This window comes from Pituophis catenifer, unplaced genomic scaffold (genome assembly GCF_029215685.1).
Source record: "Pituophis catenifer annectens isolate HBS135680 unplaced genomic scaffold, rPitCat1.0.hap2 SCAF_1, whole genome shotgun sequence".
NCBI lineage: Eukaryota > Metazoa > Chordata > Lepidosauria > Squamata > Colubridae > Pituophis > Pituophis catenifer.
In genome coordinates, this window is record NW_027256881.1 from 251252767 (window position 1) to 251278524 (window position 25758).

Below are 25758 nucleotides of genomic sequence, written 5' to 3' on the forward strand. Positions count from 1 at the left end.
TATTTATTTATAAAGCTTTATGGTCTCCCCAAGATACACAAAGAAGGAACCCCACTTAGACCCATAGTCAGCTCCATAGGCTCACCTCTACAAAACCTAGCCAAATTTCTCGCCAAACAACTGCAGCCCTATGCAGAATCCATCACCTCATACGTAAAAAACTCATTCCAGTTCATAGACATCATAAAGCAACAAAACTTACAGCCCAGTGACCTACTCGTGAGCTTTGATGTCATATCCCTCTTCACCCAAGTACCAATCAAAGAAGCCTTGACAGTTATCCAAAACAAATATAACCCCCCCAAGCACATCTTAGATCTGACCAACCACTGCCTATCCAACACATACTTCATCTATAATGGACAGAAATACAAACAAACAGAAGGAGCACCCATGGGATCACCCCTCTCACCTGTCATTGCCAACCTCTATATGGAATACTTTGAAACCCAAGCTCTAGAAAAATCCGATCACAAACCCAAACTCTGGCTCAGATATGTGGACGACACCTTCATAATCTGGCCACATGGGAAAGAAAAACTGGACAACTTCCTCACACATCTCAACAGCCTACACCCCAAAATACAGTTCACCATGGAAACAGAAGTGAACAACCAACTTCCCTTCCTGGATGTCTTAGTCTACAGAAAATCCAATGGCTCCCTAGGACACACTATATACCAGAAGAAAACACACACAAACCGCTATCTGCACGCACTCTCACACCACCACCCTGCCCAGATCAACTCTGTAGCCAAGACACTCATTTCCAGAACAAAACGCTTAGCTGACGAACAACACCTAAAAACCGAACTACACACCCTCACTAACGTACTCACATCCAATGGATTCCAAAGAAATAAGATCACCAACCTAATCCAAAAAGAAACCCCCACTAAAATCCAAGACAGAGAACAAGAAAACGGCAAGGCCCTCCTCCCATACATAAAAGGCACCACAGACAGAATAAGCAAAATCCTCCACAAACATAACATCAAGACAGCATTCTGCACAAACCGAAAAATATCCACCATCCTAAGGAACCCCAAAGACAAAATTGAGTTAGAAAATCAAGGAGTATATGAAATCCCATGCACCGCCTGCCCCACCACATACATCGGACAAACCAACAGACGAATAAGTGCACGCATAGAAGAACACAAGAACTCAGTCAGAAAAGAGGAACCAACTTCTTCCCTGGTCCAACACCTTAAAGCCACAGGACATGATATTGACTTTAAAAAGACCAGAACTATCGCCAAAACTGAACACTTTAACAACAGAATAATCAGAGAAGCCATTGAGATAGAAAAACGCCCACACAGCATGAACAAACGAGACGATACCTCCCGCCTACCAGCCATTTGGAAACCCGCCCTTATTGACAAACGAGTCCCTAACACGACGAATGACACCAGACCCACACTCACGAGTGCCACACCTGATGTCACCACCACACATCCACGCAGAAAGCAGACTCAAACCCACACTGATAATGAGCCACGACCAAGGACCAGAAGCCAGACCGCAGCTGCATCATTAGCCACTTTAAACCCCTCCAATCCATACATGAAGCAGACTGACACCCACCATGAAGAGCTCGCACGGCCACAAACACGAAGCCAAACAACAACAACGCAGCTCACCAGCTCAAATCCCCCTGCAACTCAGACTAAGCTGAGCACAACCAAGCCCCCACCCAAACAGAACACAACCCCAGCCAATCAGAGCACAGCCAAGCCCCTAACCAATCAGAACACACCTCCACCCAATCAGAACACAGCCAAGTTCCCACCCAATCAGCTCACACCTCCACTAGCAGTTAAAAGGAAGAGACAGCTGCGATCTCACATTGCTCCTGGAAGCACGAAGCCGAGAACACCAGCCTGAAGATGACGAATGAGACTTCGTCGAAACGTCGCCAAGACACTTCCAATTTTACGTGGGAGAAGACCCGAATAACCAAAGACCTACATACAAACACCCGCGAAAACCTGAGAAAACATATATATATATATAGCCAAATTCTTGGATGGAGCCCCAGAAACATATCCAGTTGTCTATAGCAATGCATGCAATTGTTTCCACAACAGCTGGAACCTTGATTCTAAAGTCTTGTAATTCATATTAAAGTTTTGCATGTATACAAAGGCTCCTTGCTGTAGATGTTGTGCTCTTAGCCTAGAGATCATCTCTTCAGGTAGGTCATCAGTGCCTCACTGCTTCTCCAGTGTTGGATTGAACAAGTGAAGGTAATACCTAAACAGAGATCTGAAACCCTTGCTTCTGATTTTTCTATACAACCTTCTATTGGCTTTTTAAGGGGGAAAGCCAAATATTTTTTCCTTGCTGGCTTCTCATTTGTACCATTTGTCCCACACTGTAATCTAATAACAATTATGGGGAGTGTGTGTTGACTTTTATTGTATAGATGCTGAGACCAAGTCTTTTTTTTTTAAAAAAAAAAGAAGGTACTTCCAATTTCATATATGTACTAGGAGATAAATCTATATTCTTTTCATGAATCTTATTTTTGTGGCAATAAAATGCTTTTATTGGCAGGACAGCTAAACCAATTTAGAAGCTCTTTTCCAGTTGCCATGCACTCTTCACTATTCCCGTCAGACTCTGCTGACGTACTCAGAGCATTATTTAGTTTTTTCAGGTCTGTTGCCCAGTAGGAAGAAAAAAAAAATACTTTATTTTCCATTTGAAAATATTAGTTACTTAAAGTCCCCTATATATCAAAACTTTACAATGGGAAATGAAAAAGAAATGGCACATGGTCAGATGGCCAAAAAGCTGGTATCGTTTAACATTGGTTCATTATGAGGAATGGGGAAAAGAACCAGTTCAAGTTAGTTCCATTTCCTGCTCAGTTTATGAGTAAACTTGAATTTGCAGGCAGAACAATGAAAAGTGTCATACTCAAGTAACAAAAGGCACAGCTGCGGTCAGAATGTTGAACAGCCTTCAACTTATAAAAGAAAAACAAAAGAATTTCCCTTTGAAAAGCAAAAAAGGTTTCTGAAAATCTATCAGGAAAAAAAAAAGGAAAAGAGGGAAAAAAAAGTGTGTGAAACAATCTCCGAGTTCTATACAAACCGATCAATTGTGGCAGCCCACCAGAAAAAGCCAAAATTGTGAGGTAAATTGTTTAACAGCCTCCTCTGATGAGTTGTAAGCAGCAGAAAGTACATGGATGACAAAGCACACACACAGCCCACTTCTGTGACAGTGTTTCATAAAATACAGAGGAAAGAATGTCTCTTGTAGCCAGTATCTGTCACAGATAAATATTTAGGAGAGTTGCTATGACAGTTAGGAGAGTGAACAAGAGAGCAAGGGAGGAAAGGTATCATGAGACAGAAAAAGACAAAGACATTTTTCTAGAAAGAATGCTGACAAACCAGCCCATGGTGACTTGGTCTTTTGTTCTCCATACACTCCTGTCCTATCATAAAGATTCACAATGTCAGTTCAACTACCAACATTATTTTGAAGTATTTTATATAAAAGAATACAGGGGTCTTTTACTTAAGGACATACCCAGGAACTATTTCCTTTCGAGCTATACAGCACTTCAAATGAGTGACAATTTGAGGGAAAGCAACAATTGCCTCCTTAGGACATTGAGGATATTGGCACTGGACATTTCAAAATTTTGGCTTTGCTTCTTTTTTTGACAACAAAATTGATTCTTGAGCCAAGTTGTAATGCCAAAAGAAACAATACAAGACACAGCTGTATATGGAGAGACAGACTCTAAAGTCTGAGCTTTTCTGAAACAAACATTGTATTTTGGGGGAGGGTGGGTACGAAACAGGTGTACTGGAATATACTTGGATATATTTTGTTATGTGTGTATACGGTATATCACAGAAGTGAGAACACCCCCTCACATTTTGTAAATATTTAAGTATATCTTTTCATGTGACAACACTGAAGAAATGACACTTGGCTACAATGTAAAGTAGTGAGTATACAGCTTGTATAACAGTGTAAATGTGCTGTCCCCTCAAAATAACGCAACACACCTGAAATTGCTATTGCTAAGCAATACAGTGGTTAAATGAGTTTTGCCCCATTTTTCTCGCCACAGTTATTAAGTGAATCACTACAGTTGTTAAATTAGTAACATGGTTAAGTGAATCTGACTTTGCGTGTCAGAAAGTTGCAAAAGGTGGTGACATGATCCAGGGATACCGTAACAGTCATAAATCCATGCCAGTTGCCAAGCGTCCAAATTTTGATCATGTGATTGCTAGGATGCTGCAATAATTGGCCTTAAGTCATTTTTTCAGTGCCTTTGTTCCTTGAACGGTCACTAAACAAATGGCTGTAAGTTGAAGACTACCTCTATATATCTTGCTTGTAAGAGAAGTTTTCCAAATTTCTATTTTTTCAACTGCACTGTAAAACAGAGTGCAATTGATTAGAATGTGGGAGAGTTTTCCTTCAACAATTGTCATTATAAATTTATATCTTTTCACTCCATGATTTGATTAAAAGCACAAGGGGATCATTAGTGTCATTTCCTCCTCTTGCTGTGCATACCATAGAGACAGTAACTGTAATGGGAACCCCATTGTATGCATATAAAGTTTTCCCAAGATTAGAAATAATGATTCCCTATAACCAACAGACAGAGGCACTTGAGAATCATAAAAAAACCAAGTTTGGAAAGTAATTCAGGTAGGATAATACAAATCTCTACAGGAATATTATTCCACAAGGCAAGTGCAATTACCAAGAAATACAGGTAGTCCTCCACTTACAACAGTTCATTTAGTGACCATTCAAAGTTACAACAGCACTGAAAAATGTGACTTACAACTGTTTTTCACAGTTACGACCTTTGCAACATTCCCCACAATCACGTGATTAAAATTCAGATGATTGGCAATTGACTCATATGTATGAGTGGTCATGTGATCATCTTTTGCGACCTTCTGATAAGCAGAGTCAATGGGGAAACCAGATTCACTTAACAGCCAGGTTACTAATTTATCAACTGCAGTGATCCACTTAAACAACTGCGGCAATTTATTTATTTATTTATTTTATTTTTGAATTTGTATACCGCCCTTCTCCCTGAGGACTCAGGGCGGTGAACAGCCAAATAAAAACATCAAATACAAATATTAAAAACCACAAGAAGGATTGTAAAATGGGGCAAAATTCACTTAAGAAATATCTCACTTAACAACATAAATTTTGGGCTCAATTGTGGTCGTAAGTCGAGGACTACCTGTGCACTTCTCAAATTCCACATACTGTATGACATTGGTTGATGAGACCTAAAGTATACCCACTCTTCCTAACCTCACTGGACAGACACAAATATACAAAGACAAGCCATTGCTTAAGTATACAGCCATTCATTATGCAATGAAGAGCTTCACAGTAAATAATCAGCACTATGAATTGTGCTGATTATTTGTGGCCACTGTAATTCATTAAACAGTGAGGGCACTTGAGCATACTTAGCACAGCCATCATTGCCCATGTCACTGCATTCAGGACCAGTTGTTTTTTTGGGAAGGGAGACATTTCAAAATCATTTCTGTGTAGAACATTACACAAATCCAATCAGGTGACCATAGGTCTGGTGGAATGTAGTCTGGATTCCCAGATGGGCAGGGCTTCATGTCAGAAGGCAAAGAGGCAGCGAAGCATAAAAAGTTTGGTTGGAGGAAGTAAGTTAAGAAAGATTCTCCCTAACTATTTTCAGAGTATCTCTATAGTGATGTAAATAGCTGCTTTAAGTTTGATGCTTGAGTTTCTGTCTATAGGTGAGGAACAATAAAGGAAGCTGCTCAGAAGTAATTCCACGTTTCTTTCTTGGTTCTTGAGGCCTGACAATAAGTGACTGTCTGAAGAGTTTCTTAGTACTAGAATGGGTAGAACTCATGCACCAAATAAATTCATGCAAAGGCCCTCCCCAGCCAGAACTTCCATAAAACTTCCATGTGTTGGGCCAAGACTTTGTCAGCATCAATTTGTCGGCCTGGGGTCAAGATGTATAATTGGATATCATCAGCGTATTGATGATACCTGACCCGAAATTTGTGGATGACCTAACCTTAGCAGTTTCATGTATATGTTAATCAATAACAGAGAGAGTGTTGAGCCCTGTGGCACCCCACAAGCTGGAACTTATGATAAATATTTATTTTGCCTTTTTTTAAGTTCGGGAGAAAATTACTTTTTTTCCAAGTAAGTTACGAAGATTTTTTTTTTCTTTTCCCCAAAGCCAAAAACATGATAATTCTGTGGGGACGATCTTCACCTCGGTGTGAATGAACCCATTCTCATGAACAAGATGAGAAGAGGAAAGAGCTATATTTGACAGTGTAAAACAAATGAAATGCTCGAAAAGGAACTGTAGGATCAGTGGGAAATACATGCCGAAATCTAAAGGGCTAAAATTTCCTTCATTTTGCAAAGCCACGAGCCACATGCATCAACTCACCACAAAGTCATTAGGTCTTTTAAAGCTCAGATGAAAAACATTAACAAATACCACAAAAGGCTTTAGTCTGGCCCCTTTGTTCATTCACATATGGCAATTTATAACTCCTGCGCCACTTGGGCTGGGTGTTTGTTTAAGCTGCCTCCATCAGAGCAGCCCTGAAAGAACAAAAGACATCTTGAGCGATCCTAAGCAGGAAATGGTCTAATCTAAACATGGCTTGTGACACTATAAGTAGAATAGAAAAGGGAGGGATTGATTAGTCATTAATGCACAATTGACTCCATATGGATGCTGCAATAATAAGCTCTTTTTCAGAGCAGTAGCTGCGTTTATTGAATTAGAGGTTTATGTTTCCTCAGAGCTGACCTAAGGGAATTCCCTTTGATTCTTCTTGCTGATGTTTCAGGAGAATGGAGTGTGGCATAGAAAAGAGACCTGTCTTCTGCAGCCATGCCGGTTCAGAATATCACAATTCAGGGCTGCTTTTCAGAAAGAAAGAAAAAATACAATTATATGTGTCTCTTAACTAATCTTTGCCTTGAATGTAGATTCCCTATCTGTGAAAAAGGAACATGTTTCTCTTTCAAACCAATGTTAGTTTGTTATGAATGCTGCTGCTGTTATATTTATTATGATAGTCTTATTTATTCCAATAGGTCACTGCCTCACGAATATTCCATAGTCTAGAAATTTTAAATAAATTAATATGGTTTGCTTAAATACTGGTAAAGATTTAAAACATCAGTCATATATTTGTGGCTCTTTATCCAGGAACATTTGCTATTGGAATCCCCAGTAAATGTTACTTTATTTAAAAGAATAGGATAAAGCTGTCTACTACCAAATCTGATAATGTTTTCCATCTTGGTACAGTTTAGCTGTATGGGATATGTAGCTCCCAGAATTCACTGGCTAGGACTATGGACATAGAAATGTAATGCATTTGAATTGCAAATATATTATCACATGAGCTTTTGTTATCATATATGTGAACTATAGCTCTGAAAGAGATATATACCTAAGTATGTGTGAACACACATACATGTCACAAACTCTTCATTTTTTGAATGTTTAAGTAACTTTTACCTCCTTAAATTGAAACCTATAAATATAGCATCATGATTCCCATGATACCATATTTAAAGGCTCAGCTAAAAGGAGTAAAGAAATCTAAAACGATGCTGAGCCACAGCTAGCACCATTATATTCTTTTGAACCAAATCTTAATCCTTTTCTAGTAGTTTCTGAACTTCAGAAAGCTATGCTTTTGTGACTGAATTACAAATAGTAGACTGCCATAAAGTCTGTTTGTCATAAAAGGCAAACATGTAGTTTTTAAAATTTTGTCTTCAACAAATGCATTTTCAGCATACTGTTTCAAATTTAAGTTTTAGAGACCAGCTATCAGTCTCCAAGTAGCTGGGATGCCATAAAATCTGTTGTTTGCTACTAGAAAACACACACACACACACACACACACACACACACACACACACACACACACAGAGTATTTTTGATCCTGAACTAAACTTTTTCCTTTCTCGAACACTGATGTTTCTTCTGATAATTGTTCCCCATTTCTATCTCACTGTTACATTACATCCTTTTCTAATGTAGTTTTCATAAGCGTATTTAAAGATTTTTAAAAAACTTTTTGGCTGATATTTAAATGCTGTAGCAATTATTTGTAATTTTACAAATAATTTTTTTCTTAGGGGTTATAGATTTAAGTTTGCAAGGAGCAAATATTGATGCTTTTAACTTTTTAACTAAATCAATGTAGCCTTAGTGAATTAACAATGCATCTATGATATAGTAAATATTATAAAAAGAATCACTCTGTCATTTATAATATGCTGAACATCTTTCTATAGTGGTAAGATGTTTAAGAGTATGGGATATTACATGATGGTTAATTATTTGCAGAAGCTCATTTAACGCACATTCTTCTGCAGCAGCCCTTAGGCCGAAGCACAAATATTCACTCAGAAATCAAGTAGAGAAGTTCAAGGTTTTACTGGCTTTATTTCCAAATATTTCAAGTGTAGGCTTGCTCAAGACAGACAGAGATAGAAGTTGCATGATTTTCTTGATCTGTTTGTGATTTATAACTCTGATTAAGAATTGTTTGTTAATAAATGAAATAAAATAAATGCCAAGGGAAAATGTATCTTGGGATATAATCTCTCCAAATAATTTACAGTTTATATTTCAGCAAATATTTCTGACTGTCTGATTGCTCAGAAGTGCAGAAATATGTACTGGTCATTTGCTTGTATTAGATCTGCAAGATTAGACCAAGATGATTGAAAGAACCCAATAAACTAATTCAATGCCTTCAATATGTTTTTGATGAGGAACATTTCTAAAGAAATTGAAGCATTGCTTTTCCAATCAGATGAGGTTTGTGTTTCTTGTTTGCTGATTCAGGATGTCTGGTAACTACCATACAATAGCAGGCTGGGGAGGGGGGGTTGTATCTAGCCATAGGTATAACTTACCAAAAGACTAACTGTCATTCCAGCAAAATTTATTGCAAAAACAAATCTTTCCCGCTGCCAGATGTATAAACAATATTTTTGCCATTGTGACAGCAAAGTCTTTTGGCTCCATACCATTTTAAGAACTCACAAAATAGTCAGTCCCAATTAGTATCTTAGCAACACTATTTTCAAATTTACTAAGCTTTCAAGAGATTTAAAGGTAGTTCCACTAAATTGCACTAGTTTAAATAGGTTACTAGGGCATGGATGACTGAAGATGGGCTATCTCTATTCAGGAAGGATTGTGTTTGTTCTAGAGTTCTATGCTTGTGAAAAGCCCTGTGTGTTACTATAGATTTCTTAGATTTTCAGGGGTGGCCTGAATCTAATAGAATCCCTATCTGCAAATGCATTGCATCAGAGAGACACTGATCTCATCCAAAACAGGATAAATTTGTTCTACTTCATGAACTTGGCTAAATTAAGTCTCTTCATATAAACTGCCATCTTATAGACCATCCAGGGGTGGGTTCTACTTACCTTTACTATCAGTTCGCAGCGGGGCCGAATGCACAGAAGCGTTTTGATGAAGTCGGGTCGGTGGGCGGAGCCTCCTGCCAGTTTTACTACCGGTTCTATAGAACCAGTGCGAACCGGGGGCAGCCCACAACGGATACCATCAAACTAGTATCATGTCTTAGTGACTTCCTCAGGATGATCTGCCTCCAACCCATCCCTTCAGCTCTTCTGATAGTGTACTTATCACTGCTATAAATTTGGAGAATTGTCAAACTGAATGATTAATTCATTTATAAAGTTTAGTTGACATATCAATACTGGTTTTGCTACGTTCTTCCTTAAAATGAAATAAATAACATTCTTCAGTGTGATCGTCTGACTGAAAAAATGTCCAGTCTAGACCATTTCAGTTCCCTGACATCTAAGATGTCAATGTGTAATTGATTAATTCCATCTTTCATTGTGTTTAACTTTCTCATGCTTATGATTCTTGTGTTTCATGTTCTCAGTATCTTTGCACCTTTAGATTTTCTTGTTCTGCTTGGCAACACTAGCAGCAACATATCTGGAAGGCTTTCCTCTAGCAGTGTCAAAAACACTATTAGTAAAATGTCCAAAGCTCTTTTTCAGTAGCATGTTGAGTACCATCCTACCTCAGAGACCCACCATCATGTACTATATTGTCAGTAACTTTATATTTTCTGTCCATGTCATTTTCTTGATAAAGTATAAGAGATGTTTACTGCTGCCTTTTATGGTGCAATATGAAATTAAGTCTTTGTTCTTGTCACTAACATGATTGTCCACTTCCAATCCCTTCCTATTTCGCTGAGATGACCATCTTGCTGGGAAAATATGTTTTTGATGTACATGCCAGGTGTTCTTTCTTCATTCTCCCTGGAACACTCTCCCCACCATGATCTCTTATCTGATACTGATCCCCAAATACACATTGACTGAGATAGTTGATTAAACCACTAAAAGTTGGATGATTGAGGCATAAATGTTTATTCTGCATGTTAAAAAAAATATAGTTGAAGTTTGACTCCTCTCTCTTTCTCTCTCACATACACCCACAAATGCACACAGACACACACAGAGATAGACATGGAAAATTAACGTCTCATCTATTCCTACTGCACACTTAGGAATTTAAAACTGAATGATATCAATATGTCTGTGCTTTCATATATCAATATGTCTGTGCTTTCATATTTGAAATAACAATGAAACCTGATACTAAAATCCAGTTAGAGTGCTGGTATGAAGGACACTGTATATGCAGAACTACACATTGAGCTTCTGCAGCAAGACTTCATTTTGGGTCTACTGTTTTCTGTTAAGATACCAGATACATTTCCATCTACTTGGTGTTATGATAGAGAGGCTGCAGTAATAGTTTTTGCTAGCAAATGTTGAAAGCCATGGCACAGTAGTTAAACTTATGCTACTGTTAAAATACTGCATTTGACATCCACAGCAGACTTGTCTTTTATCTGCATGCTGTGGTAAAACTGGTGTCAGTTTTAAAGTAATGGTATTGAGGGCTTCATAAATTACTCTGGTGATTCTTAAGAGAAGACAGTGTCACATATAAGTAAGTGTTTTGCTTCTAGGATAATGTATGTCTTCATCTGGCCCAGCAGTCAACATATTGCCCTGTGTTGATGGATATTGTCAGCCTGAAGCTACACTACATTTCACTGCACAATAAACATGGCTGTCAACATCATATAAAGTGAAATCAATTTATCCTGTATGGTCAGTGCATTTTAAATGAAATTAATGTACTGTAGACATGCTGGCAAAAAGGTAGCATATTAGTTATGCATCCACTGTTGCACAATTTTATCCATAAAAATGAATTGCTTGTACAGAACAATCAAAATAATTGTGTGCTTAAACTACAGTTGATGTTTTTTTTACAACAGTTGGCAGGGTTAGGTTTCTGTGTAATTGAAAAAAATAGATTCAAAAGTGAAGACAGTATAAAACTTGTCCACACTGTAAAATCAGAAGTGCTTTGCAGATTTCTATCAGTTTAGTTTTCATCAAGATTTCAGAGTCACTGAGGATTTGTCATGCATGTGGGCAGCGATCTAAAATAAAGTTTTTTTATTTTTGTCTTGTCATAATTATAGTATATGACAGTTACATTTTGTTCCTATGATACACTTCATGTTTATCATTATTTGCATCTTTTTATGGAAATGTACAGTACATTATTTTAAATGTACAGTATATCAGTCTCTCATCCCAATATTTCAGTCAAGTATCACAAACTTGTTATACCCATTGCTCAAGAGAAGGATAGCAAATATCCAAGAAACACCAAAATTGTTTAAATTGATAGCTGAATTTAGTATTCATTTCATTCATAATTCTGGAAAAAGGAAATGAGAAGGACCTATGAAATTATCCCTAATCCAGATAACATAATAATAATGTTGGCATCCATCTCCTTTCTTCCTGCTCTGGCATTACAGGAAGTAAAGCAATGAATGGCTCTGCAGCTAAACTACAGCAGTATTATTGTTGGCCAACAGGAGGTGCTACTGTGGCTGAAGCTCGAGTCTACAGAGATGCCCGGGGACGAAGCAGCAGTGAGCCGCACATCAAACGACCAATGAATGCTTTCATGGTTTGGGCAAAGGATGAACGCAGGAAAATTCTTCAAGCTTTTCCTGACATGCACAACTCCAACATTAGCAAAATTCTTGGTAAGTACAAGCATCTCAAATGGAACCAGTCCATTTCTGGGGGGGAGAAAGTGTTGCACAGAATCAGGGCCACAAGAGAAAACGCCCTTTCCGTACTTAATGAGACGAGGTGGCGCAGTGGTTAGAGTGCAGCACTGCAGGCTACTTCAGCTGACTGCTAGCTGCAGTTCGGCAGTTCAAATCTCACCGGTTCAAGTTGACTCAGCCTTCCATCCTTCCGAGGTTGGTAAAATGAGGACCCAAATTGTTGCCGGCAATATGCTGACTCTGCAAACCGCTTAGTGCTCTGTAAAAGCACTATGAAGCGGTATATAAATCTAAGTGCTATTGCTATTGCTAATGCCAAGCAAATATCTGTGGGTTGTAGTATAACTAATTATTGAAGACAACATCACTCAATTATATCTCTAGGATTTATGGTTTAATATATTTTAATACTTGTATTGCTTTGTCTTGTTTTATAATCTTGCTCAAAATAGAAAAAAAGTGCTTTTTGATACTGGACCTATATTGATCCTTTTAGTTCTATGAGGAATCCTGAGATGTGCCTTATTTTTTTTAGGGGAGTGTACAGTCCCATCAAAAATAGATGAATTACGCAAACCAGAGAATTCTTCACTAACAAAATGTTGAGATTTGGAATTGGCCTCAGTATAACTCGTGTCTTCTCCTTAGATGAAACAAAGCAATACATCTTCTGGATGTCAGTAGCATTATGTTGTACAGAGATAATTAGCAGTATGTTATTACACACATATATAAGAAATCATAGGAAATTAGAAACATGAGCTTTTTGAAAGAGAATTTTTTTTGCACTGGGAATATGTTTAAATGAGCATGAATAAAAAGCTTTGGCAGTAATATGATGGTCAAAATGAATGATAACCATTTTTCCTAGCATCTAAACAATAAGAGGGTTAAATAGAAATGTTTTGAGAATTCAATACCCAAGTACATTTTACTTACATTTTTTTTTATCCAGGTACCCAATGTTAGGCTATCTTACAAAAAAATTAATCTGTTGATTTTCTACAGAATTAAGATTCAAGATTTGTTTGAAGAATTAAGATTGACTGGGAAGGGAAATGGATATTTTCCCACCAAGTCTTTAAATTAAGATTGTAAATGAAGATTGCAAATGTTAACTAATGGACGAACAATTACCATCTGAATTGAATTTATTTTGCCTTATTACACATTTTAACAAAGCTACTTTTCTTACAGGCTTTTTTCTTCCTTTAAGAAATATTCAAAAAACCCTCTAGAAATAAGTATAACTCTGTTCTAAAAAATGTGGTGTTTTTCATAGAAGTGCTTATGTTTGTCTACTGCTTTTAGTATGTTGTATGAATAGTCTTTCAGTTTTCTATAAAAAATGTACTGTTTTAGTTTTTGGCAACTATATACGGAGTCCACATTATTTGTGTGCATTCTTTAAAGGAAAAAAAAACCCTGCTACAAGTATAGTAAGAGTATTCATTGAAATGTAAACATTCAGTATAAATATTTCAGAAGTGCCAGCAATCATATGTTTTTAAAGAAGATATAACATGCCAGGAATTACCTTGCCACCACCAGAGAAAGAAGAAAAGAAAAGGAGAAAGAAAATGTGTCAATTTACATACATTTTCCAGGACAATGACGAAAAAAGTTGAAAATATTAAAACAGATTGTTTTGTGTTGCTGACTGGATAATATTTATACAATTTTTCCGTTTGTTGAAGTATAAAAGCTTTTAGTAAAAAAAATAGCTTTCACCCATGTTGACCATAATCATTTTTGTAATCATTTTTAACCAGCTGAAAGTTTTTTCCTTTAAAAAAAATCTCTGCTATTTAAGTAATTCTGTATAAGCAACATGCCCTATTTTACCCTTTAATGTTAGGTATTCTTTTATTAGTGTAGTTTGATTATTTTTAATAGAAATTCAAACTAGTAAAGATATTGCATGTGTACTCTCCATGGAAATTTTAAGTATATACACTTAATCTAACCTATAATTTATATATATACACGGTGTGTGTGTGTGTGTGTGTGTGTGTGTATGTATAGATAGATAGATAGATAGATAGATAGATAGATAGATAGATAGATATAGATATAGATATAGATATAGATATATATACACAATACATACAAACATACACACACAATATAATGAGGGGGTCACTGAATCAGTCACAAAGAAAGTTAAATCAAAGCCAAGATGATTAGAGGATCATCTCTAAAATGCAATTTGCTTACTCTTAGATTATTACATTTAATACATTTATACTTTTAAATATGTATTCAGAAGCTGTGGATTGATTTCAAGATCAACCAAGTAATTAAATCAGATATTTTTAGTACAGCGAAGGGCTTAGGTATGTTTACTGAGATTTTTAAAAAGTAATAAGTTTTTTTCCCCCTTATCCTATAAGCCTTCCATTTCAAAAAGAGTTAAATGTCACTTTAGGTATAAAATATATTTGCAATGTAGAACTGAAGAGTAATGTTAGTAGGAAAAGCCTCAGATCCAATATGATGGATGGTATTAGTTATGCAGCCTTTAAAAATTTCCTGGTACTATCTCTTAATAAATTCATAATTGAGTAGTAGAAGTAATGGCGATTTGATCTTTTTCTCAAGGATATACCCAGAATTTCCTGATAGTTAGCATGCAGAAATTATTATCAAATTTAATATAACTATGGCGAGTTCTTTACTTCATCTACACAGAAATTAAATATTTCATTTCAATTTTTGTAGTCTATTTTTTTCATGATGCCAGTTTAGTGACTAATTAGATTGTTCTGTTAGTAAGCCACTTTGGTATCTTTAAATGTATGGAGGAATAATCAATAATCTGGATCTCTTTGACTATGTTATGAAGACTATGTTATGTTAATAACATAGACATAACTATGTTATGTTATGCTTAAATATGTCATAAAGTTACTTGAAAAGTTTTATATCCTCTTCACATATTCTGAAACTTCATTATCACAATATGCCATTCACTCCATATTTTCATTCTTATCACCTGCCTCATGTTCAGGTTGAAGCTCTGAAGGAAAAGGTTTCATCTAGTCTGTAAGTAGAAGTTCTGTAGTAGAGATTACCTTCTACACTGAAGGGTAACCCCTATTACAGGAAGTTTCTGGCTCTAATATTTTGCCCTGCTCATAAGGACAATGAGATTGGAGAGGGAGACAGAACTAATATCCTTATTTTTTTCTCTCGCAACTTGCATGATGTATAAGAAAGGTTGGTAACATTTGAGAAGAACATATGACAATTAGTTTGATTTGACTTGGCTGATGCATTAAAATGAATTAAGGATTACGACTGAGTACAAGCTTGGAGAATCTTTGGCCTTTCAAATATTGTTGGACCAACTTCAGTAAGACTGATTCATAATGGTTAATGGTCAGAGATTGTTGGAATTATCATACAGCCAGATTCCTACTTCCTGTTTAGAGGTTCATTAGCCCTAAAATGAATAGATTCAACAATTCACTGATATTTATATTTATATATATATATATTTCTATGCAGGTTCTCGCTGGAAATCCATGTCAAACCAAGAGAAACAACCTTATTATGAAGAGCAAGCACGATTAAGTAAAATTCACCTAGAAAAATACCCTAATTACAAATATAAACCCAGACCAAAACGCACTTGCATTGTTGATGGCAAAAAACTGCGCATTGGAGAATATAAACAACTAATGAGATCTCGACGACAGGAGATGAGGCAATTTTTTACCGTAGGGTAGGTATTAGGGTTTTTTTTTTCTTTTATTCCAGCAAAATATTCTAAATGTGTGAATTTCATCTCTTCCCAACAGTGATCCCATTCCTACTTAGGGTTGAGACTTAACCTTAAATTAAGATTAGCCCATGATTAAACATTTTCCCTCTACACACCCAACTCTGTTGTAGTGATATTAACAATTGATGATAATCTGAATCCACAATGCATTAGCTGGGATTCATTAGTATTACAGTGCTTTTAAATTAATATCAATATAAAATTTACTTCCCATTACTGTTACGATATGGATATGAATTAATTCATTTACTTCATGATTAATACAATTTTATCTAATTAAAAGTTCCTGAAATCTTCAACCATCAAATTTTATGATGCAGATCACAAATCAAAAATATATAAAATCTATACATTTCAGAACCATTCACATATAATTGCAATTGTTTACAAAAATGTTCACTGAAAAAACTGCACTAAATGAATATGAATCTTTGTAAAGAGAACTCAAAACATTGAATCAGATATAGGAATGGACTGAATTTGTAGATTACTGTCTGTATTTTAAGCAACAGTAATGTTGCTTAACAAATCTCCCTTGGAAAAAATACTGAACAATATGCTTTAATTAAAATAACCAGAATTAAATTCTGACAGGTTAACTTTTTTTTCCCTCTCACTTGAGAGTTCTTCCACTGGCATATACACAATTGCGAAAAGAAGAAAGTCCACTATAAATATTGCTCGCTATGGAAACTTACATTATTCTCCTTCCTGTTATTGATAGTGAATGTCTGTCTTTTCATGGATTCTTTTTATTGTAACAATAGATTCCAGAGCAAATTTTCAGACTCTAAATATTGAATGGAAATCTCAAATCAGATGTCTAGGAAACTAGATCATTGATTTTGACTGTTTATGGCTTAGCACACTGAAGGTTAAATTTTTAATTTTTTTGTAACTCAAAATTAGATTAAAAATTGGAAATATGATTAGGATTAGAATATAATCCTCATTTAAGACAGTAAGGCAATGTGAGAGAGACAGATGACTGACTTTGCAGCAAGAGAATAAAACTTATGATACTCAAATATGTCAGTTCCATATTCACTTAAGAATATCATTATACAGCAATTAAAGCCCAATAAACATGTTGAGGAGTTAGAGAAGAGATATCCTCATGATCAAGGACCCTGTTTTATTCAGATTCTGGATGTTGTGGAGAGTAGCATTCATAATCAAGTCAATGTGGATACAGTTCCCCTTCAGATTCCTTTTCCAGATGGAGAAAGAAAAGAGCTATAGATACATGGAAGGTCAGCAGGCACAGCCCTATCTGTTTGGAGTGCCCATTGAAGCCCATTAAGATGCTTAATGATGTCTGATCCTGGGATAATGGACTGTACACTATATTCATTATATTGGTTATGGCTCAATTTTGCTTTATAATTATAATATAAAATGCAATATAATTTACATTGTGTTACTAAACTACTGTCTTACTGATTTTAATTGTTTCTGAGCTCACAGTCACTTGGTTATTGACCTGGTGTCTTAACTACTAAACCAAACTGGGAGACCCTGAATTCTAGTACTACTTTTGGCACAAAAACCAGTAGGGTGACCTTGGGCCATTCACTCTCTCTCAGCCCTAGGAAAGAGGCAAGGGCAAAACACTTCCAAAAACCCTTGCCAAGAAAACTGCAAGGACTTATCCAGGCAGTCACCAGGAGTCAACACTGACTCAAAGGCACGCACACGTGCCCGCACACACACACTAAACCAAAACAAAACAAAGAAAAGACATCATAAATACTGATAGAAGAGAATATTTGTAGCTCAGGGTTGCATTGTGGGCTCCTTGATTATTTTCTTGCAAGATGTTTTATTACCAAACTAGGTGACATCACAAGTGCACTGATAAATAAGTCTGTATCAATTAAATTATTTAATATGTTTTAGAAATAAAGAGCTGCTGCATCCTTTCTTAAATTGGTAGGGAGCACTTTTCAAAGATACCTTTGTTTCCTTGTAGGCAACAGCCTCAGATTCCAATTGCCACAGGAACAGGAGTGGTCTATCCTGGTGCTATTACTATGGCAACAACTACGCCATCGCCTCAGATGACATCCGATTGCTCCAGCACTTCTGCTAGTCCTGAGCCCAGCATCCCTGTCATTCAGAGCACTTACAGCATGAAGACGGACAGTGGGAGCCTGGCTGGAAATGAAATGATAAATGGGGAAGATGAGATGGAAATGTACGAGGACTTTGAGGATGACCCCAAATCAGACTATAGCAGTGAAAACGAAGCCCACGAGGCTGTCGCTGCCAACTGAGGATGTTTGCTGAATTACTCTGACTTTGTTTTCTTTTCTTTTCTTTTGAACAAAAAGTTCTTAAAATGAGCCTGCATGCATGTATGGCTCCTACAGTTACATCTGCAGAATGGTCTTAAATGTTTCTTATTGTGTGACACAGATTGTTCCCTAATTTTCATGAACTTTTTTAAACAATTTAGGTGAAGACATTAAGTATCAGACATTGGGACTTGAAAACTGATATGAATCAATTGTTCTCTTACAAGTCTTATCTCTCTCTCTCTTTCTCTCTCTCTCTCTTTTTTTTTTTTTGTCTTATTCTTTCCTCTTCCTGGATGCTGATAAAAAGGTTTAAGTTACTGTTTTAATGGGGGTTTTACATTCTCACTCAGGTATGCTGTGCCAGCCTACAGATTGTGAATGTGTTTTTATTCTGAATTATTTTGAAAAACAAAACAAAAAACCTACAAATTTCCTGTCATGAAACAGAACAAGTCCTAAGCATGTACATCTATCTGTATTAGCTCATCCTTTTTAAAATAAGGTCTCTAAATTCCATTTTTTCCCTCCTTAGATATAGCTGACCTTCTGATGTGCCAAACTTTCCTAACTTCTGAATCTTAATATTTTAAAAGAAAAGTCTTAAGGGAGACACTGTAAAGTCTTAGACAATCCTTTGGCATCTTAAAAATACTGATAAATCTTAAAAGAAAATCCTACCTTTTCCAGAAAATTGTAAAATACTCAGGAATCTGGAGACAGGATATTGCTTAAAAAGTGAATATGATTGCTACAATGCACTTGTTCAATTGCTTCTGCCTCTTGATGTACCATCAGTGTGAAACATGAGTAAGCACAACAGAGTGATCACCAGCTAAGACAGGCCTGTCTTAGCAACATAAATCCACCTTCAAGCCATTTTCTGTCCCTTTGCTTTGAATTCTTATATTCAGTCTTAATTACATTTGGTCTTAATGTATTCATTCCAGAATGTCAGGGGGCCATGTAGTAAAAAAATATTTTCAAATGTACTGTTGTAATGGCATTATCATTTGTTTGCCTTTTATTTCTTTTAAAGAGCCCTTCCCCCTTAAAGTGTGTGGCATCTTAAAAATAATGAGGCACTTAATATTGGAAAGGAATAACTCTCTATTTCTCTCTCTCTCTCTCTCTCTCTCTGTCTCTCTCTCACACACACGAGAAAATGTGTTTCTACATGTCAGAAACACTTGGAAAAATGTTATTATAGTAGAACAGTATCATATACAGGAGAGTATACAATATTTACCTACTATGCTGTTTCTTTTTAGGATAATTTGTGAGGCTTCCCTATAGTACTTCTGTTTTCTAATCTTGAGTTATTGTATGTTGTCAGACAACACTTCATATATTCCCTACCTAGTATGCCCAGTGCTAGGCATAATGAAAGTTGTAGCCTAACACAGTATCGGGTGCAAGGCTTAAAACTATTTCTGTTAAGTTTATGTATTAGATTACCTTAACCTTTGTCTAGTACATAGACAGCCTAGAAATCCAACATAGTCTTCCTCTTTCTTGGAGAGTAAAATGCCGCCACTGTTTAGAAATCTTCCTATTGCTAGTCCGATAATCATCCTTTGATGATATTATAGAAATTTTAAATCTTGCAGATAATCTGTGTTGAATATTAATTATAGAGAACCGAAAAGGATGCAAAGATCATCCTTGTACTTAATAATTTCACTTTACTCATTTAGATGCATATGCTCAGCAGTATTTGAAATTTTTCAAAACTTTATTATCTGCCATATAAGAAAAACAAAATGAAAGAACATAAAGCTATACCCCAAGGTCAGTATTTGTGAATTATGCCGGGTCCTTTAGATCAAAACTGCTGTAGAAATTTAAATTCTTATTTATTTCAGTGCTAATATATAGTTTTATTATACATAATATTGATTTCTAAGGAGCCAAGGGCAAGGTAAAATAAAGCATTCCCAAATTAAACATCCAGCTATTTGTGGATATCAGTATTTAACACTGAAATTTGAAATTGATGCATTTAATGTATTTCAAAGTATAAAACCTGGTTAGTGACTTATAAACTCTTTAAAGAGTTTTCACCAACTCCTAAAGTAGAAGGCATTAATATTCTTTGATTTAAAAATATAAATGCTTTCTTCTTTAAATCTTACTATCAATAATTACAACTATTTCTAACTGCTACATATACCAGAAAGATTGCAGTTTTATACGCCTTCTAAGTAAAACCTGTTTCACGTAGACATTTTATGGTATGGCAGGGTAAATTTTTTCATGCCAATCAGATTGTCAGTGTGAATGTTTAATGGTGATTAAGAAAATATATCAGGTATTAATCCAAATGGAGCAGCTGCCTCACCATTGCCCTTCCAAGTAGTATGTTTCATCTAAACCATTTAATTATAAGAGGGTGAATTGTGAGTTCTGCCTTCTACAGACATGCCATTCTTAAGACTGGAGAAATATTCTTATTAGCTTGCTCAGGGGATAAGAGTGCCAGGTTTTTCAATAGCATTTTAGCACTTTGTAGGATGGCAAAGATGATAAACCACCAAGTAATAAATCTATGAAATATGACATAGGTTCTTCTACACTTAAACGATTGCAATCATATCTTTGTGCCTAGAGCTTCCATTACTGAGAATGGCAGATGAGGCACCCTCTGTTTCTGTTTGCAATGGGAAGTTTACATGGAGAGACTTGGTCTTTTGATAGAGGCCATTGTATCTTTTTGCCTAGTTCTTTTCAGAGGGTTTTAGACTGGTGTTCTCATTAGCAACATTAATGGAGTGTCGAGCCAGATTATCGTCATGCTATCACAGATCTTCTAGTTTTAGCACAAAGAGAAAAATATGACCTAGCAGTTTCCAGTAATTATTTCTAGAAGTGGAGGCAGTTCTGCAATTTTACAATAAGAGTGTTTAATCCACGCAGCAAGCCGACTGATTATTTGTGTGGGTGTATGCGTGGATGTGTGGATGCATACACACAAAGTCATTTGGCAGCCATTCTACAATCTAGAATAGAATCATTTATCTTTTCTATTTATTTGAATGAATGCTTCTCTCATATCCCACAGTTATGACAGTAAAACTGGTCTAGCCAAGATGTAAAGGCACTTGTTATCATTAGCTGGTGAGAGTCCTCTTTATCTAGTTAAGGTACTGAAATAAAATCCTTTGTTGTCTCTGAGATTGCTTAGGAATTTGAACTGATCTAATAGATGTAGCTTGGATGGGAGATAACCCATTATTTCCTAAAGAATTACTATTTATTAATTTCCTACAAGTTTCTCCTGTTATAAATCTCTCTCCATTCTACATGTCGGGGGTTGTGGTTGTTGTTTTTTTTTTTCCCATAGCTAGAATGCTGTATTGCTAGCATTGTATGTTTTGTAATTATTTTTGCACAAGGGCAAACATTTAGTTTCGTGCGTTATTTTCTTTTTATAATTCTATGACCATGCCAAAATAATATTCTGCAGGCTGGCAGAGAACAAAGGACTGTTCTTTAGGACTGAAACTTGATTTTTACTCATACTACAAAAACACACACTCACAGATGTTGTTTCGTAAGTGTAATAAGCACTGGATATAAATGGTATTTTTTATCACTTCTAACTAATGTGAAACTGTTGTACAAAAAAAAAAACGACATGAACAAAAGTCATCTGTTTCGACTCGTGTGGGCCTGCCTCACAGTTGCCGGATTTGAGTCATTTTTTTTATGTCTTGTTATTTCATTTATTTATGCAAGATTCTTATATGTATGAATACTTTGTTTGAGCTCCAGTCCTCCATCTGTGTTGATGATCTGTAACTTAAATCTGTGTTCTTGACTCTGATTGGCTCTTCACGAATCAGCAGATGGTAGAGTATGACTTATTGGGCAGGTTTTGAATTTAAAATCTGCAGAATCAGTTTATGATATTTATTAGCCTATACTGGCTCTAAAGTATCAATAGAAATCAAGAAAGGACAATCGTTGGGCAGCAAAAATATATTTTTTTCTGTTTTAAAAATTCATCATTGGAGCTCAAAACAAGGTTCTTTAGTAGTCACCATCTCATTTAAGATTTTTTTAAAAAATGTAAATATAACATAGGAGATAGAATTTTATTTTTTGTTCATGGATACTTAGCTATATATAAGTTATGTATTTACTTTTGTTCTGTATCAGTGTACATTGGTCCATATTAAATGCTGACAAATCACTGTACCTCATATAGATTTTACGCCTGCAGTGTGGCAGCAGTATTGTGGACCTGTAGCTAAACTGGCAAATTGCCTCCCTTGTGCCCTCCTTCAATCTGAATCCCATATAATAAACACAAAATACTTCAAACATTGCACCTGCTTATAAAATAACAACCTCATATTTACTCTGTAGTAGTGGCATTATAGTTTGGGAGAACAGTAAAACATTTGTCCAAGAATTATAACATAGCCAGTTGGTTCTAAGTATTTCTTCATTAGCAAATAAGTGCATAGTACATGAAGTACAAACTATACCTTTTGGGCATTCTAGCAGTCTGTGATTCTAGTTCAGGTGACAAAAGTGATGATTTCTTATATCCTTGTTTAGCTCTGTAGAACAAGGCAAACTTAGGTCTCATTTATTTCAATTAAACTAAAGTATCTTGATCAGGTATATGATCTCACAATTCTTTGACATCTTTGTCAAGATAGTCTAAGTAGGAACTGATCTGATTCAGTATCTCCCCCACCCCACCCCCGTCTATCCTCCAATTTAATTGAGGTTATATTTAAACCAACTTTAAAAACAGATTGTAAAGGAGACAGTTTTCTTGTAATTTGCTTCAAGCAAACCTGATGCACATTCTTTTTTGGAAAGCAACAAATGTGACTTAGAAAAGTTGTCAATAGGAAGGCAAATAAATAAGAAAGCAAATAAATAATCAAGTGTGTTTGAGGAGTTAGCCATTAATTCAGCCTTTTAAAGTAAGTAGTACCAGTTGTTAATATAACATAGATTTTTTTTTTTAAAAAAATCTGTGTTTGGTGTGAAACAGTATTGGCTTGTCAAAATAGAACTGTAGCATTTATAATTCATTAAAATATAAAAGGGCAGTAATAATTTTCTATTGTCCAAGATAATGCTTATTTAAAATGAATGTGATGCCATGCACTTAGATAGTTAGAGTAACTGTACTTTGCAAACACAAAATTTAATATTTAACTTTCAAGGAAAGACTTCTGACATCTTTTGTTGACAATTGAAGAATATTGTTTAAAAGATATAATAAAAGCATTCAACTTGACATAAATAAAATAACTGAAACACATTTTCACAGGGTTTATAAAAAGGACAGAAAGCACCTGCAATGGAAATGTCTATTTCTTAGAATACACAGTATGAGATGCAGGCTTATATGAAGGCATTTAATCCATCACCCCAACAATGTAGGTAGCAGATTGCTGGAGAAAGCTTTAGGCAATGCTGTTGGCATTTTTAAAAACTGAAGGTCTAGGCTTAGGAGTTGAAACATTATGGCTCTCCATGGTTTAAAACAAAGAAAATGTTTGGACCCCTGTAAGCCTGGTCTTCTCTGTTCATGAAAGCAGCTCTTTGTTTTTGTTGTTGTTAATACTTCCATTTCTCCCTGGAAAAAAAAAAGATGTTGCTGCTTTAAAGAGACCATGAATTAAAGTTAATGCAACTCGTACAGCAGTGGATTTTTTTTCCCAGGCTTACATGGAAGCTTGGAAAAATTTGAGTTCTGAGGTGCTGTATTTGGCAAAGTCCGGGGGCTTTTTCAGAGTCATTTCCCAAGTATCCGTAGGCAGGCCTGCTGTACATGCAGTGCATTTGCTTCGCCGTTCTGTAGCAACCACTGTCTTCTGTTATATAAATGTATGATGGTATGCCAATACATCCTTTGGGGGAAAGCCCTGGATCACTTGCTGATCCCCATTGTCATCAAGAGGCAGTATGAGAAGGAAGGATGAGATTATAATGGGACAAAATTTACACTCTGGTGTTCACTCTGTATGAATGAGTGTGATTGTTATTTACAATAAATACAAAACCAGTTTTACAAGGACAGCAGTAACTTGAAAAAGAAGAGGTTGTTTGAATAATTGTGTAAATGAAACAAATGATTTTGTAAATGCAAGCATCACTTGATACATTGTTAAAGTCTGCTCTTATTGTTATCTCCTGCTGTTTTTCATCTTATTGGCTGTTAATTTCTACTTTCCTATAAATATTTTCCCAGTAAAAAATGCCAATGATCCAGTACAGAAAAACAAAATTCAAGGTGAAGCCCATGGTATATTTCAGAATAGGTAGATGAAGTGTAGGCAGTATGAATTTTCAGCAGCGAATATTTTGAAGCAACAAAGCTATTCAATTCAAGTCCAAAACATGTTTTAAACTGAAGCTTCAGCAGAACCTTATACATAACAGTATGTATATCTGGATAGGATTGTCAGTGCCAACAACTGTTCAAAAAGTGCAGCTGGTAGAATGTATTAGAGTATTTCATATTTTCAATTGAAAAAAATAGTTTCTCAGAACTTCTCAATGTTGCATGCATGTTTGAAGACTAAAATTGGCACTTAAGCATGACCTTTAAAAAAACTAACATATGACCTCAATTGATGTTTTTAAAAACATAAAAGCACTTACGTCCTTTTGTTTCTCAAAATCATTTTACTTCGCTTTCTTTTCTCTGTTCTCCACCATTACCTTTTACTACTTTGTTCTCTGAATGGTTGATATATTGTGAATGGTTGATGTATTGTGATCCCATATTAGAAAGGAAAAAAATATACAGATTTTTTTTAAAAAAACAGCTAGATTTCTTTGTCATTGGATTTTATACTCCCCCCCCTTTTTTTTATAACATCCCAAATTAATTTTTGGAAGCTAATGGAAAGTATTCAGAGGGAGCTCACTGGTGTAAAGACAAGAGTGGCTTTAGCATGATTGTAAGAAAACTACCCCATTGGTGTTTATGATAATATGAAAGCTCTAAAGAAGTTCGGTGATCTGCTTGCTTTATAACTTCTGCTTTTTTAGGAAACCCCAAGTGAGGTCCTTGGTGCTCTCAAAAGTTTGGGGAATGTGCAAACTATTTAACTGTTTGTATACTGCACATTGCAGTACTGCTAGTCCACATTCTCCATTTGTCTTCCTGTCATTTGTGTTTTGCTTTCTCAAAAGCACAGTTTTTCCCCCCTCTCCTCCTGTAGCAAATGTTAGAATGTTTAAATATTTCTATCCATTATTGTATTTGCCATGTACAAATGTTTTATTACCCTAAGATGAGCTTATAAGCTGTTACTTACTGTAACCCATTTTCTTTCCTGACATTGTGATGTATATTGTGAAATTGTATTCTATGTTAATTTAATCAGCACAATTCACTGACATGCTGGACTGACAATGCTAGCTGCTGTTTCAAAGTGTAAAGTTTTGTGTAGAGCTGTTGGGGGGGGGA

At 35.7% G+C, this 25758-nt stretch overlaps 1 protein-coding gene across 13 annotated transcripts in view; it reads left to right on the forward strand.

Annotated features, from left to right (window-relative positions):
* SOX6 (SRY-box transcription factor 6) overlaps nt 1–19299 on the forward strand; it is a 498819-nt gene extending 479520 nt beyond the window's left edge. For 10 of the 13 annotated variants that reach the window (XM_070933721.1, XM_070933755.1, XM_070933739.1 and 7 more), the window contains 3 exons: nt 11967–12200; nt 15738–15954; nt 17987–19299. In XM_070933721.1, the coding sequence (XP_070789822.1) occupies nt 11967–12200; nt 15738–15954; nt 17987–18290 (755 nt within the window). In that variant the 3' untranslated portion in view covers nt 18291–19299. The remainder of the gene's footprint in view (nt 1–11966; nt 12201–15737; nt 15955–17986) is intronic. The other 3 variants (XM_070933773.1, XM_070933797.1, XM_070933805.1) reach the window with 1 other exon arrangement.
* Nucleotides 19300–25758: the final 6459 nt, after the last annotated feature.